This window comes from Cottoperca gobio, chromosome 14 (genome assembly GCF_900634415.1).
Source record: "Cottoperca gobio chromosome 14, fCotGob3.1, whole genome shotgun sequence".
Classification (NCBI taxonomy): Eukaryota; Metazoa; Chordata; class Actinopteri; order Perciformes; family Bovichtidae; genus Cottoperca; species Cottoperca gobio.
In genome coordinates this window covers 8013867-8027043 of record NC_041368.1, presented here as the reverse complement: position 1 = coordinate 8027043, position 13177 = coordinate 8013867, and the positions used below count along the sequence as shown (strand labels likewise).

General features: G+C 42.7%; 1 protein-coding gene across 3 annotated transcripts in view; it reads right to left on the bottom strand.

Annotated features, from left to right (window-relative positions):
* lrch2 (leucine-rich repeats and calponin homology (CH) domain containing 2) overlaps positions 1-13177 on the bottom strand; it is a 31245-nt gene that overhangs the window by 12903 nt on the left and 5165 nt on the right. For 2 of the 3 annotated variants that reach the window (XM_029448899.1, XM_029448897.1), the window contains exons 2-10: positions 6164-6308; positions 5786-5912; positions 5589-5694; positions 5102-5238; positions 4849-4979; positions 4240-4327; positions 3383-3479; positions 3161-3258; positions 2970-3037 (exon numbers count right to left, since the gene is read on the bottom strand). In XM_029448899.1, coding sequence (XP_029304759.1) covers positions 2970-3037; positions 3161-3258; positions 3383-3479; positions 4240-4327; positions 4849-4979; positions 5102-5238; positions 5589-5694; positions 5786-5912; positions 6164-6186 — 875 coding nt within the window. In that variant the 5' untranslated portion in view covers positions 6187-6308. The remainder of the gene's footprint in view (positions 1-2969; positions 3038-3160; positions 3259-3382; positions 3480-4239; positions 4328-4848; positions 4980-5101; positions 5239-5588; positions 5695-5785; positions 5913-6163; positions 6309-13177) is intronic. The other variant, XM_029448898.1, reaches the window with a different exon arrangement.

Sequence of the window (13177 nt, the reverse complement as noted above, 5' to 3'; positions counted from 1 at the left end):
CTGCACAGGATCTTTAAATGTATTATGTATTTCATAATTGTACTTTAGAACAGTCCCAAAAACAATGTGTTTAAGTACCAGCTGACACTGTACACAGAGGGGATCTGCTGCGGTCACAGGTCTTCTGTGTTGCCTGTGTCGTAACCGATATTGCATTTCCTTAAATCCATTACACAGAAAAGGGAAGAAAGGGAGTTCTTCTCCAGAGTTGCCCAAGGTGTGAGGCGTCGGGCGGGTGTGGGGATACTCACAAGCTCCCGGCTGAGCACCGCTACGTTGGAGTTGGAGAGAGGGTCGCCTTCGGGTTGTGGGGGGGAAAACACTGACTGTTGTTTGTGCCTATGCCCCAAACCGCAGTTCGGAGTATTCGGCCTTCTTGGAGACCCTGAATGGAGCCCTGCAGGGGGCTCCTGTAGGGCACTCCGTAGTCTTGCTGGGAGACTTCAACGCACACGTGGGAAACGATGGAGACACGTGGAGAGGCTCGATTGGGAGGAACGTCCTCCCTGATCTAAACCCGAACGGTCGTTTGTTGTTGGACTTCTGTGCTAGTCATGGAATGGCCATAACAAACAACATGTTCGAACATAAGGCTGCTCATAAGTGTACGTGGTACCAGAGCACCCTAGGCCAAAGGTCAATGATCCATTTTGTAATCGTGTCATCTGATCTGAGGCCGCATGTTTTGGACACTCGGGTGAATAGAGGGGCGGAGCTGTCGACTGATCACCATGTGGTGGTGAGTTGGATTAAGGGGTGGGAGAAGACTCTGGACAGACCTGGTAAGCCCAAACGGATAGTGCGGGTGAACTGGGAACATCTGGAGGAAGCCCCTGTCCTGGAGATCTTCAACTCACTTTTCAGACATCCCTGTGGAGGTTGGGGGCATTGAACCTGAGTGGGCGATGTTCTAAACCTCTATTGCTGAAGCTGCGGTGATGAGCTGTGGTCTTAGGTGCCTCAAGGGGCGGTAACCCTCAAACTCAGGGAAGCTGTCCGACTGAAGGAGTCCTTCCGGGTTATGTTATCCGGGAGGACTCCGGAAACAGTTGCAGGGTACCGAAGGTCTAGAAGGGCGGCAGCCTCTGCCGTGGCAGAGATAAAGCAGCGGGTGTAGGAGAAGCTATGGAGAAGGACTTTCGGTCGGCATCAAGGTGCTTCTGGAAAACCATCCGGCACCTCAGGAGGGGGAAGCGGGGAACCATCCAAGCTTTGTACAGCAAGGGTGGGACCCTGCTGACTTTATCAGCTTATCGGGCGGTGGAATGAGCACTTTGAGGAACTCCTGAATCCGACTAACACACCATCTATGGTAGAGGCAGAGCTGGAAACTGATGGGGGATCGTCAATTTCCCTAACTGAAGTCACTGAGGTAGTCAAACAACTCCACAGTGGCAAAGCCAGGGGTCAGCCTCCCTGGTAAAGTCTACTCCAAGGTACTGGAAAGGAGGGTTCGGCCGGTAATCGAACCTCTGATTGAAGAGTAACAATGCGGTTTCCGTCCTGGTCGTGGAACAACAGACCAACGTTTCACTCTCGCAAGGATCCTGGAAGGGGCCTGGGAGTACGCCCATCCGGTCTACATGTGTTTTGTGGATCTGAAGAAGGCGTATGACTGGGTCCCCCAGGTGATACTGTGGTAGGTGCTGCGGGAGTATGGGGTGAGGGGATCACTTCAGGGCCATCCAATCCCTGTACGCCCAAAGCGAGAGTTGTGTCCGGATACTCGGCAGTAAGTCAGACTCGTTTCCATTGAATGTTGGCCTCCGCCAGGGCTGCGCTTTATCACCAATCCTGTTCGTGATTTTCATGGACAGGATATCAAGGCGTAGTCGTGGAGAAGAGGGGTTGCAGTTCGGAGGCCATGGCTCTCAGCAGGAAACCGGTGGATTGCCTACTCCGGGTAGGGAATGAGCCCTTGCCCCAAGTGAAGGAGTTCAAGTACCTCGGGGTCTTGTTCGCGAGTGAGGGGACGATGGAGCGAGAGATTGGCCGGAGAATCGGAGCAGCGGGGGTGGTACTGCAGTCACTTTACCGCACCATTGTGACGAAAAGAGAACTGAGCCAGAAGGCAAAGCTCACAATCTACCGGTTCCTACCCTCACCTATGGTCATGAAGGCTGGGTCATGACCGAAAGAACGAGATCACGGGTACAAGCGGCCAAAATGGGTTTTCTCAGACGGGTGGCTGGTGTCTCCCTTAGAGATAGGGTGAGAAGCTCAGCCATCCGTGAGAGATTCGGAATAGAGCCGCTGCTCCTTTACGTTGAAAGGAGCCAGTTGAGGTGGTTTGGGCATCTAGTAAGGATGCCACCTGGGCGCCTCCCTAGGGAGGTGTTCCAGGCACATCCAGCTGGGAGGAGACCCCGGGGAAGACCCAGGACTCGGTGGAGAGATTATATCTCCTCACTGGCCTGGGAACGCCTCGGAGCTGGAGGATGTGGCCCGGAGAAGGGAAGATTGGCGTTCCTTACTGGAGCTGCTGCCTCCGCGACCCGACCCCGGATAAGCGGTAGACGATGGATGGATGGATGGATAGATGGAAAAGGGAGTGATACATTCTTCCCTTTACCCTCCCAGTATGATGATCCTATTCATATTGTTCCACCACTTTATATATATTTTGTTCATTATACATCAGGCACTTTTGTTTCTTGAGTAGTGGATATTAGATTCCTCAATTGGCCCAAGACGGGTCTTGTCCCGAGGTAACTTAAGAAAATAAATATTTTTGTGAAACACATTTAGGTTTGACTATTTCAAAGGACAGAATTACATAATCATATGTTCTTTGTTGTTCCTGTAAACTTCATGAGACTCATGATCGCTGGGAAGTCTTAATCAAAAAACTCCTTTCTTACTCAGAACTCTTTTTGCAATTTTTGCCCAAAAAGTACTGTATTTGCGTGCATTGTATAATGACTAAGACAAGGTGAGTTTTACAAACATGTATCAGATAATGAACTCACCCTGACTCCTCTTTCCAGCCGTCTTTATCTTTACTTTGGTGAGACAGGTTAAGAACTTTTTCAAGTTCCTGAAACACAGACATACACAGACAAAAACGTCAGGAACCATTAGACAAAAATGTATCTCCTCTTTATACCTTTCCGTTACGTTCGTAAACACCTTTTTGATGGATGACTTGATTGATTCATACCTTTATACAAGACACGTGACTGCTCTGCTGCCCGTTACACTCTGACAGAGCAGGATCCTCGTCCGGGTTGGGGTCTATAAAGTCATAGAGATCCTGATCTGATAGAGGGAGGAAGCATCCGCGGTCATCAAATAAACTGTCAAATGTTAGGCACTTCATTCCACCACCCCGTGTCTCTGTTATTGCTTTCAAAGGGAATATGTGATACTTATTTTTGGTAACCTTTGCAAGAATCCATTTTGGAGAGGAGTGAGAGGGCATCAGCACGGGCTGTCTCTGAAACCTGAGAGTGCAGGCTGACTGTGTCGTCGTCCGAAGGCTGCGGGAGAAGAAAAGAACGAGGAGTGAGATCTAGTGTTTGTTCCTATTTCATGAATTTGACAGAACGCATTGTTGACTAGATGAAGTCTCTAATGTTATTCTGCTCTCACAAGAATAATAGTATATGTTTGCTTCTCATGCAATGTTTTTGCTCAGCAGCAGCAGGGAGGGTTAATCGTTTCTGGGACAGAGGGGAATTACATGTGTTTTCAAGTTGTGGATTTTGGATCAGTCTCTTCTGTCGGTCTCTGTCCACAACTTACACTCAGAGAACTTCCCATCTCAGCCTGTCACGCCCGATCAACCACATGCCTCCCATGTCTACCCAGTGCCCATTTACTTTAAATTCTTGACAGATTGTCTGCTGCATAGTTGCCATACCTATCTGGTCTGCCCGCTTTTTCTTATGATCCTCAGCCAGTTTGTTGCCTGCTTTGGCTTTTTTGGATGTGATTGTTGTGCACGCCTACTTTTTTCATTGATTGCAAGGCTGACTTTCCCCCTAGAAAGGCTGTTGCTTTGTCTGGAGAGTCTGCTTGTGATTGCCTGAGAGTTTTCCCATTTGTAAGATTTATATGTAAAAAAATGTTTAACTAATACTTGCTAGATAGCAGCAATGTATCTGAACGATAATCTCTCAAGGTGTACTTTGACATTTATGTATATCCAAATATTGCATTCTGGTAAGTAAAACCCGATAACATGATAAGCATGCGTTGGAAATGCCATCAGTTAATCTTCAGTGTTTGTACTCTGACCTCAGTAGTAGACAGCCTCTTGTCACCATTGTCACTACCAATTCCAGAGTCAGGCCCGTGGTTCTTACTAGGATAAAAATCTTCCATGCTGGAAAAACAAAACAAACTGCTCATTAGGGCTGTATTTTTGTAACATCAACCATAAAATCTATGAATAGTATAACATAATGCATAAACTATCGTCAAGGGAGAATGTGTAGATGCAAATAATGTTAATAAACAGAATTTATACAAAAGAAAGTGCATTCTGTTAGAGCTGCAACGATTAGTCGACTAATCGATTCGACAATCAACAGAAAAAAATATTTAGTTTATCGATTAATCGTTAAAGTAATATTTCATGTAAAAATGGCAGAAAATGTGGTTTTCAGCCTCTTAAAAATGTAGATGTCCTGCATTTCTCTGTTTTATATCATATTCAACTGAATATCTTTGGTTTTGGACTAACAAAACAAGACATTTAATGACTTTGAGAAACTGGGATGGACATTTTCCACTATTTTCTGACATTTTATAGACAATAGAAAATAATCTGCATATTAATCCATAATGAAAAGAATCGTTGTCAACATTGTCATGATGAAACAATAACAATACATGTGTCAGTACCTATCTGTAAGAGGCTGTGGAAGGCAACGTTTGCCGAGAGAGGGAAGGTCCAGCGTGTCCGGTTTCTTGTCCATCCTACACGCCTGGATGTTCAGGTACTTTAATATGTGCACTTTGCCCTTGAGACATATCTGAAACATACAAATGTAAACAAGGTGTCTCTCGAGTCAGGGTTGTCAACCACTAGAAAGATAAAAATGCTCATTCATCCACTAGATGGTGCAATTGTACCAAGTGCAATGAATGAATTTACCTGTGCTGGTGGAGATTGCATAGGATTGTTATCTAGGATGATGTGCTGCAACTGCCTGAGTTTCCTGTAAACTGGAGGAATCTCTGTGATCTTATTGCAAGAAAAGTCAAGTCGGATGAGAGGCAGATCAGCCAACTCTGCAAGTACAGAACAGAGAAAAACCTTTGTTAAATGTGATGCGCTGCTTCCAACATACAATGCAGAACACATTGTATTCTTTGTTGTGAAGGTGGATTAGATCTAATCAGAGTATGGCATCACCCTAAAATCTAAAACACAGTTGACCAGCAAAGGTGCTCCCAGTCATGGCAACACCTTAAACTTTAGCCTTTTAACTTTGGAAATTATAAATCAGAGGCTGCATGGTTTGTTGTTACATCTAAGAATTGTTCGTTGTATAACAGCATTGCTTGATACATGTTATTCATTAAGGTGCACCAATGGTAACATGATGAATGAATGGATGAATATGGTGTGCTGGACTGACCCTCAGGCAGCATGTGAAGACAATTCTTCCTGATGTTGAGTTCTCGCAATGCATGAAGCCTCCCCACCTGAGCTGGCAGCACCTGGATCTCATTACAGCTCACGTCCTGCAAGGGGAGACAAAGTGTAGGAAATGGGATCGCTCCGCCAGCACAATATACACAACTTCATTTGCACCGACACATACACACTGCTCACCAGTTCCATCAACTCTTTGGCCTTGCCGATCTCCTCGGGGATGGACACGAGTTTGTTGTTGCTCACAAGCAGAACTTTGAGAGGGAGGCTGAATAAGTATTTTGGCAAAACTGACAGGAGATTTCGGCTGTAGGGAGAGATAAAACATTGACCTACATTTTTAAAAAGTATAGAGAACCATGTAACAGTGGGTATCTGGTCACTGGGAATTGAGTGTCAGCTAAAGAGGAAATGCCTCTCTTTCATGAAAGCATGTTTGCCCTGTACCTAAAGGGGAACAAGCACTTTTTAAGAGTTATAAAAACAGAACACACTTTTGTTAATGATATATAATGAGACACGGGAACCAAACTGAAAGTAGTGTTAGCAATGATTCACCTGATGTCAAGATAAGTCAGCATCTGCAGATTGATAATGGCTTCTGGGATGCACTTGATGCAGTTGTGGTAGAGGTTGAGCGATTCGAGGGGGGCGAACAGACACACTTCTGGGGGGATTTCTGTGAGTCGATTCTTGGACAAATCTGCAAGGTGGAGGAACAGGAGCTGATGATATATGTACACTTTGAACACACAGATGACATAGTTATTATAATATTTTTAAGATCTGAGCACCGTCTATTATGTATACTTAAAGCATGAGGCCATAGGATTGAAAGACAAATCAATACATCTCTGTGACAGAGCAGTGGGCAGCGCGCCACTTCATCAAACACTGGTCTAAGATTACACCAGAGTCTTGGGCCACGAAGGTTTGAGTGCTACTAGCAGTGTAATATCTCAGTATTTCCAATATCGATCACACTGGGAGTGGCACAGTAATGGCTTTAGATTTGTATGAATGTTTCCAAAGTGTTAGAACAGCTTTTATTTTTGTTGAAAGAGCAGTTGCAGACAAAAGAAGATAACTACCAAATGGATTTTATTTTTTTAAAGAGAGATTTGAGCTGCTTTTTGTACAGAGGGTGGGAGTATTTCTATGCCACTAAATAGTTCGGAATAATATATATATATACACACACATAGGCCTATTTAGCAATTTCATAGGATTTATCTTTCTAAGCTTGATGATTATGAGTCTTTTTTTTTTTAAAGTTATATATGATGCCCGAGTTATATATCTGCACTGAAATATGTATTTTTACACATAAATGTAACAACTTTGTGTCACAATGTAATGTGATAGTGATATGTGAAGCAGCAGAATCCAGCCATTTGGTCACATAGCCTACAGAGCAAGAGTCAACAGCTGAGGCTGTATTACGACACAGTGGTAATCTAAGCTTAATGCATGGCAACAATGTCGATGCTAACGTGCTATCGTTTAGCGGATACAAAGTTTTGTATGTTCACTATCTTATTTTAGCATGTTAGCCTACTAACATTGGCTAATTAGCCTTAAACACAAAGTAGAGAGGAGGCTCATGGGAATGTATTTGGTTTTGCAGATGTTTCCAATTAAGAGCTCAACAAATGTATTAGAATTCGTCCAGAGGGAGACATTTTAGTTCCATGAGAAAGGTAAAATTGGAACATGCTGAAGCAGCTGAATCAATAAAGCTGTAATCAAAAGTGCGTGACATGGTTAGCTCAGACCTGAATATAATTTGTGTGCTCTGCTTTACTACTGAAGCCAATTGGCTGCAAAATTACAGCCCTGCATTAACCAGCCAAGAGTGGGTGCTACTATTCTGCAATGAGACTATGAATGTAATCTCTGCTCCTGTCAATGAATGTGAGCACAGCCTCCCATCTGCATCTGCCTCTTATGATACAATATAAAATATATACTGGTAGATACTGTTGCCCAAAAACATGGAAGTAGAGGAGAATACTCATTCAGCAGCACACATCATGTGCCAAATCATAGTATACATCATCAACCAGACTCATGCTCCCACTGGAGGCCTACATTTTATGCATGCCTTTTAGATCACGCACAAAGCCTGAATAAAGGCACTTTACCCCTCAAGGTTGCTGAATCACTCACACAGACCAAGACATTTCCATGCCCACACACACACACACACACACACACACACACACACACACACACACACACACACACACACACGCACACACTTACACACATGCTTGCACACAACTCCACGTTACCTTTCTCTTTCTCTCTGTCGTCTATTAAATATAGCAAACAGTATCCATTTAACCAGGAAACGTAAGGATACATGTAAAGACTACATTATTGATAAGACTTCACCTTCAGACACATATTGATTCAGCAGCTGCAAATTAGTGTGTGTGCGCATGCCTGTGTATGTGAACGATCTTGTCTTCGGAATTATCTCTGGGTGACACGATAATTAGAGACCTATGTGAGGAGCTGAACAGCCAGCTACAGATAAAAAGAGCTTTCAATTATTCTGTCCCACCTCACTGATGTGCCACAGCCTTACTGCTAAAAGCAAACACGACTGCGCCTCCATCCCCATAATGCATGCAATTACATATAGCTACTACCTTTTATTAAACAATTAGGCCATAAGGGCTTTACCGAGGACTCACTGACCGACTTTTAAGAGGTTCTTGCTAACCGTGGATGGATTTGCAATGTCATATTAGTAGTTTTTATTTGAATTTGAACACATTTATGCGGATATCACAACCTTTAATGCCTGAGGTTACATGATGTCAGGAGGTGAGCAAAACTGTGCAAAAGTTGTGTCTGTGCCTTCATTTCTGACCAGCCTTAAATGTTCAGCAATAGACCCGACAGGCCTCACTCTGTAGCTGTGTTCTGAACTCTGACAGCAGCCAGTAAGCAGAAGTGAGAAGCAAAACATGAGACAGTCAGCAGCACAAAGGGAAAAGAAGCTGAGAGTTAAGGGAAACAGAAATTACCACATGGGGAAAGACCAAAGCTGAGGTCACAGGGTATATTCGTTTTCCATTAAGAGTAAATTCTGTCTCTCCCTGAGGGTCGGACCTTGATGCTGTAACCCAGCTGTACACAGACCTCCCTGCCTCCAGCCAAACAACTGGGGATTCTTCTTTAGAGGTGGAATCATATGGGTCGATGGGCGATGGGGGTGGGTGGAGGCAGTCTTTGTGAGCCTGTCCATCTCCATCCCCTTCTCCCTCCTCCAACCCAGGCCATGCACCATCTGCAGCCCACAGTGGGCCTTTTATGCACCTGCTGGTCGCTGAGAGCTCCCGCAGGACTTTGCCCAGCCAGGCAGACAAGCTCTCCACCAAGGCGCCTTGAGATTGTTTTTAGCTATGAAAGGCGCTTTACAAATAAAATGTATTATTATTATTATTATTATTAAGGCTCCACTAATGTTGCACCCTCACGACAAATCCACATCACTTCATCTATGTTGGTAGTGAAGATGATGTCTGGCTATGTCTTCCCATGACACAGCAAACTGTATACTAGCAGACATCCTGCTGAGTGCTGGAGGAAATAACAGACTACAGTCTCTCTGCTCCACTGCTGAAGAGGGATACAGAACTGGAAAGATTTGTTTTAGGATTGCAATTTAAAAAGTTCAACCTGTGATCATGTTAATACAACAGCCCAAATATGTCTACCGAAGATAAACAGACACCAAAACATACTTTTAAAAGTAATTTTTTGTAGAACCTCAGCAACTTCAATACATGGCTTAATTTAATGAACATGTCAAAAAAATGATTAATTGGGGTTAATTAGCACACGCAGTGTCTGGCTGGCAGGTTTTGGGTGTGGTCTGGAGGGTTGCTGGCTATTCAGGAACCTTCTGTGGGCATAGCATATGCCTGCGGGTGGATTCGGGTGTTCAGGTGCTATCAATCTTCTCCTGGAGATGCTAGGGCTGTACAGAATGTCTTACATTCAAAGCTTCCATTGAGGTTTTCAAATGAAGCTTTTGAATGCCTGTCGTCAAACGTCATAACCCTAAAAAAGAATTCCTCGAACGAAATCCTCCATTTAAATGAAGTGTTTCATCGGATTAAATGAGTTAGTCTGGTTATATAAATGCCATTTATGCTGCTGTTAGATTGTTGCTAGACCACCCCGTTAATACATGTACCCTCCCTTTGTGTGCTGCAAGTGGGAGAGCAAACCGTTTTATGACCGCAGTGAAAATGTGGTTTTTAAAAGGCTAGACACCAACGACTATGGATTGAAGCAGAGTATTTCGTTGGATAAAAACATGTTGAGAATTTTGGATCTTTTATCAACACATTTTGATCACACGAGTCAGAAACAATCCCACACAGCCACCACTGGAATCTAATACTACAAATAGTATAATAGTATGCTAATAATATTAGTGTAGCCTTTTATCTTCTACTGTGCAGAAATATTGGGTTTAAAGAGTGAATAGACATGCAAAAAAAAGTTGATTAGTATTTCTAATGAATGAACCTTTTGCAAACTATTTGGTACAGCCCTAGGAGATACACGAATGGGACTCCTCATGAGGTTTTGAGGAGCCATGACAACAATGATAAGTGGGGCGCCAATGAGACCTTTTTAGAGCTTAAAGCTGGTGTCCAGGAGGGCTTAGGGTCTGCGGGTTATCCTGGGTGTCACCTCATCACTGTCAGTGTTTGGGAGAGGGTCAGTGCGGGGGTGAGCGACCTGTGGGTGAGCTGGCGGATGGTGATGGAGTGATTGAACTGTTGTGTGTGTGGGTGAAGTTTCCCTGGGGCAGTGTCTGGATCCACTGTATTTGTTCAGCTACTTAGTGGGGGGTCGTTTGTGGGTGTTTTTATGGGACATCTAATTTTCCCTGTACTCACACTCGGGCACTACCTTGGTCCAGGCATTACAGTCACACAATCCACACTTCCCCTCGCAGATATGTTCTTCTACACGCTTCATCAATTCATATTCAGCAGCCCCATACTGACAACACACATTTACGGCCATATGCAGACAGATTCATTCATACACCGAAACATTATTATAACCACTTTAGATATAATATATTAATGTTCACATCATGCTTGATTTCTTTTTTTTCATGCCGTTGTCCAAGGAGGTGATACACACACACATAATCCATCATTTATGGGTTCAAGCCTGGGGTTTATATTTTCTCTAGTGAAAACTACAAATGATCATAAATAAAGTATAAACTGTAGGACAGTATGTTTGTTTCTGTTGAAAATGTGACCCATATTATGCATCGTAAAGAAGTGAAGAAGCAGAAGTGGTGGTTGGACACTTAGCTCGACACTATGCTACCTGCTGATACACACGTAGGAGGCATCACTGCTAACTTCTGAATCTACCCATAGCATGCTTAAAACATGATTATATTCAAATAAGCACAGCCGCCATTAGATGACACAAAAGAGTTTCTTGTTTTATTTGCAGGCTACTTAAAAAGATTAATTAAGTGGATGTAGTCGAGTACAAATGCCCTCGGTGGTTTATACTTCTCTAATGTGCAGGTTAACTCGTGTAATGAGCAATTTTCCTTATTCTTTGGTATTATAAAGACTAAAACATTGTTTGATTTAATAAAATAGTTCTTTATTGTTTGCAAATCAATCATTAAAATAATCACAAGCTAGGCCCAAAGTAATATTTTAACTGTACTTGTTTTTTAAGCATTATATGCTGGCATACTTCAAGGGCTTGTGAGGAACAGTTTACTTTTTGTTTTCAATCCAGCTCTTAAAATACCACAGATTAGAGTATCTCCAGATCTCATCTTAATTTTTTTAATTATGTGAGATACAGTGGGTTTATCAGACTTCCAAAAAAAATACAGATATAACAGATTATATTTGTAAATATATAAGGAATAATCTCTAGTAAGCACTTCCTAAAAAACCTTCTCATCTACTTAATATATTGGAGACAGACAGTAAATCTAACACTGTACTGCACTTCTTTCTTTTCTTTCTTTTTAATACCGGCTGTGTGTAACATAATAAGCATCATGAACACAAATGTGTTATTCACAATCATCATTTCATTTTTGGTAATTCAACTTTATTATCCAAATATTTATCAGTGGCAGTGAATTGTGTTCCTGCTGACAGGTATGCACATGTCTTGTCTAGACATGCAGAGGCACAAGTCCCGACGGAAAAAAGCACCAGTTGGGAATGTGCATTATTCTTTCTCATATTACTATGATTGTGCAAAAACTAGTTAGAAGTACAGAAAACCAGCCATTTTGGGGGGAGCATCTCTTTTAAGTCCCAGCAGCGACTGTTATTCTTCACAGACCAGCCATGACAAAGACAAGAAAGGCTTTCATAAGACTCCCAGAATGTTTGATTTCAATCGGAGCACCAAGTATGAGGAGCAAAGTGTACATAGTGCTCTGTTGTGTTTTTAATTGCCACGACTCTGAAAGCATTTTGAATGAGTCAACCTGCAATGTGCTTGCTCTTTAACGAGCAGTAGCACTTAGCAGCATTTACACAGGTCAATTATTAAATCCAAAAATACCAGCTTGATCCTTTTGTGACCTTGTAAGCTAAATAAACTTCTCAGGAATGTAACAACAAAGAGGTATTCTTACACAGTGTGAGACTTCAAGCCACACACAATCAAATACAATGTGGGATATTCATTTTGCCACCTGTTTCAGCTGGCTCTCGACAGCACACTACGGAAGATTGGACATGATACACAATGAATTTTCCAGCTTTTGGTTTGTTCTTGGCTGTCAAATCACCAGCACATGTACTCTCAGTCGGCGACAAAGACGCCACTTCTTTATCTTTTCTTTGACCTCACATTCTTGTCATTCTGAGCTTCATTTGGCTGTTAAATATTACACCAAACCCTTTATAGAGGATACAAGAAGGCCATAGAGTCGTAGTGTGAAGACAGATTCTGTCTTCAATTTTGGGGGCAGAGTTATAAAACAACGGAATATAAACTAAAACCACAATCTCCGGCATGACCCATATTCTGAAGTTTACTGTAAACAAGGCATTATATTCTCTCAAAACCAAACAGAGTTGTGGATGTAAAAACATATATTTGTTTATTACGATTCCCCTGAGCTTCACACATACAACACTTTGTTATAATTCTGAGAATACTGCACATGTAAACACATTTCTTTGGTTACTTTACTTCTCTCTGACAGTAAACAGAATATATTTCAGTAGTGGACTTAAACAAGATATTTGAGGACGTCATCTTGGGGTTTGGAGAACACTTATCTCACATTTTTCACCCATTTAGACCAAAAAACGAAATTATTAATCAAATAAATAAATTACATTTACATTTAAATAATTGTTAGTTGCAACCCTAAATGACATGGTGCTGCAGTGGAAGCACATCACACTTTCTGTTTGTACCCTCGGGGGCAGGGTAATGGCAGGCAGGGGCATGCTGGGATATGAACCTGAACATCTGCCCAGGTTGATGCACTGCTCCCCAGCTCCCTCTCCAAGGTCAGGGCAGCAG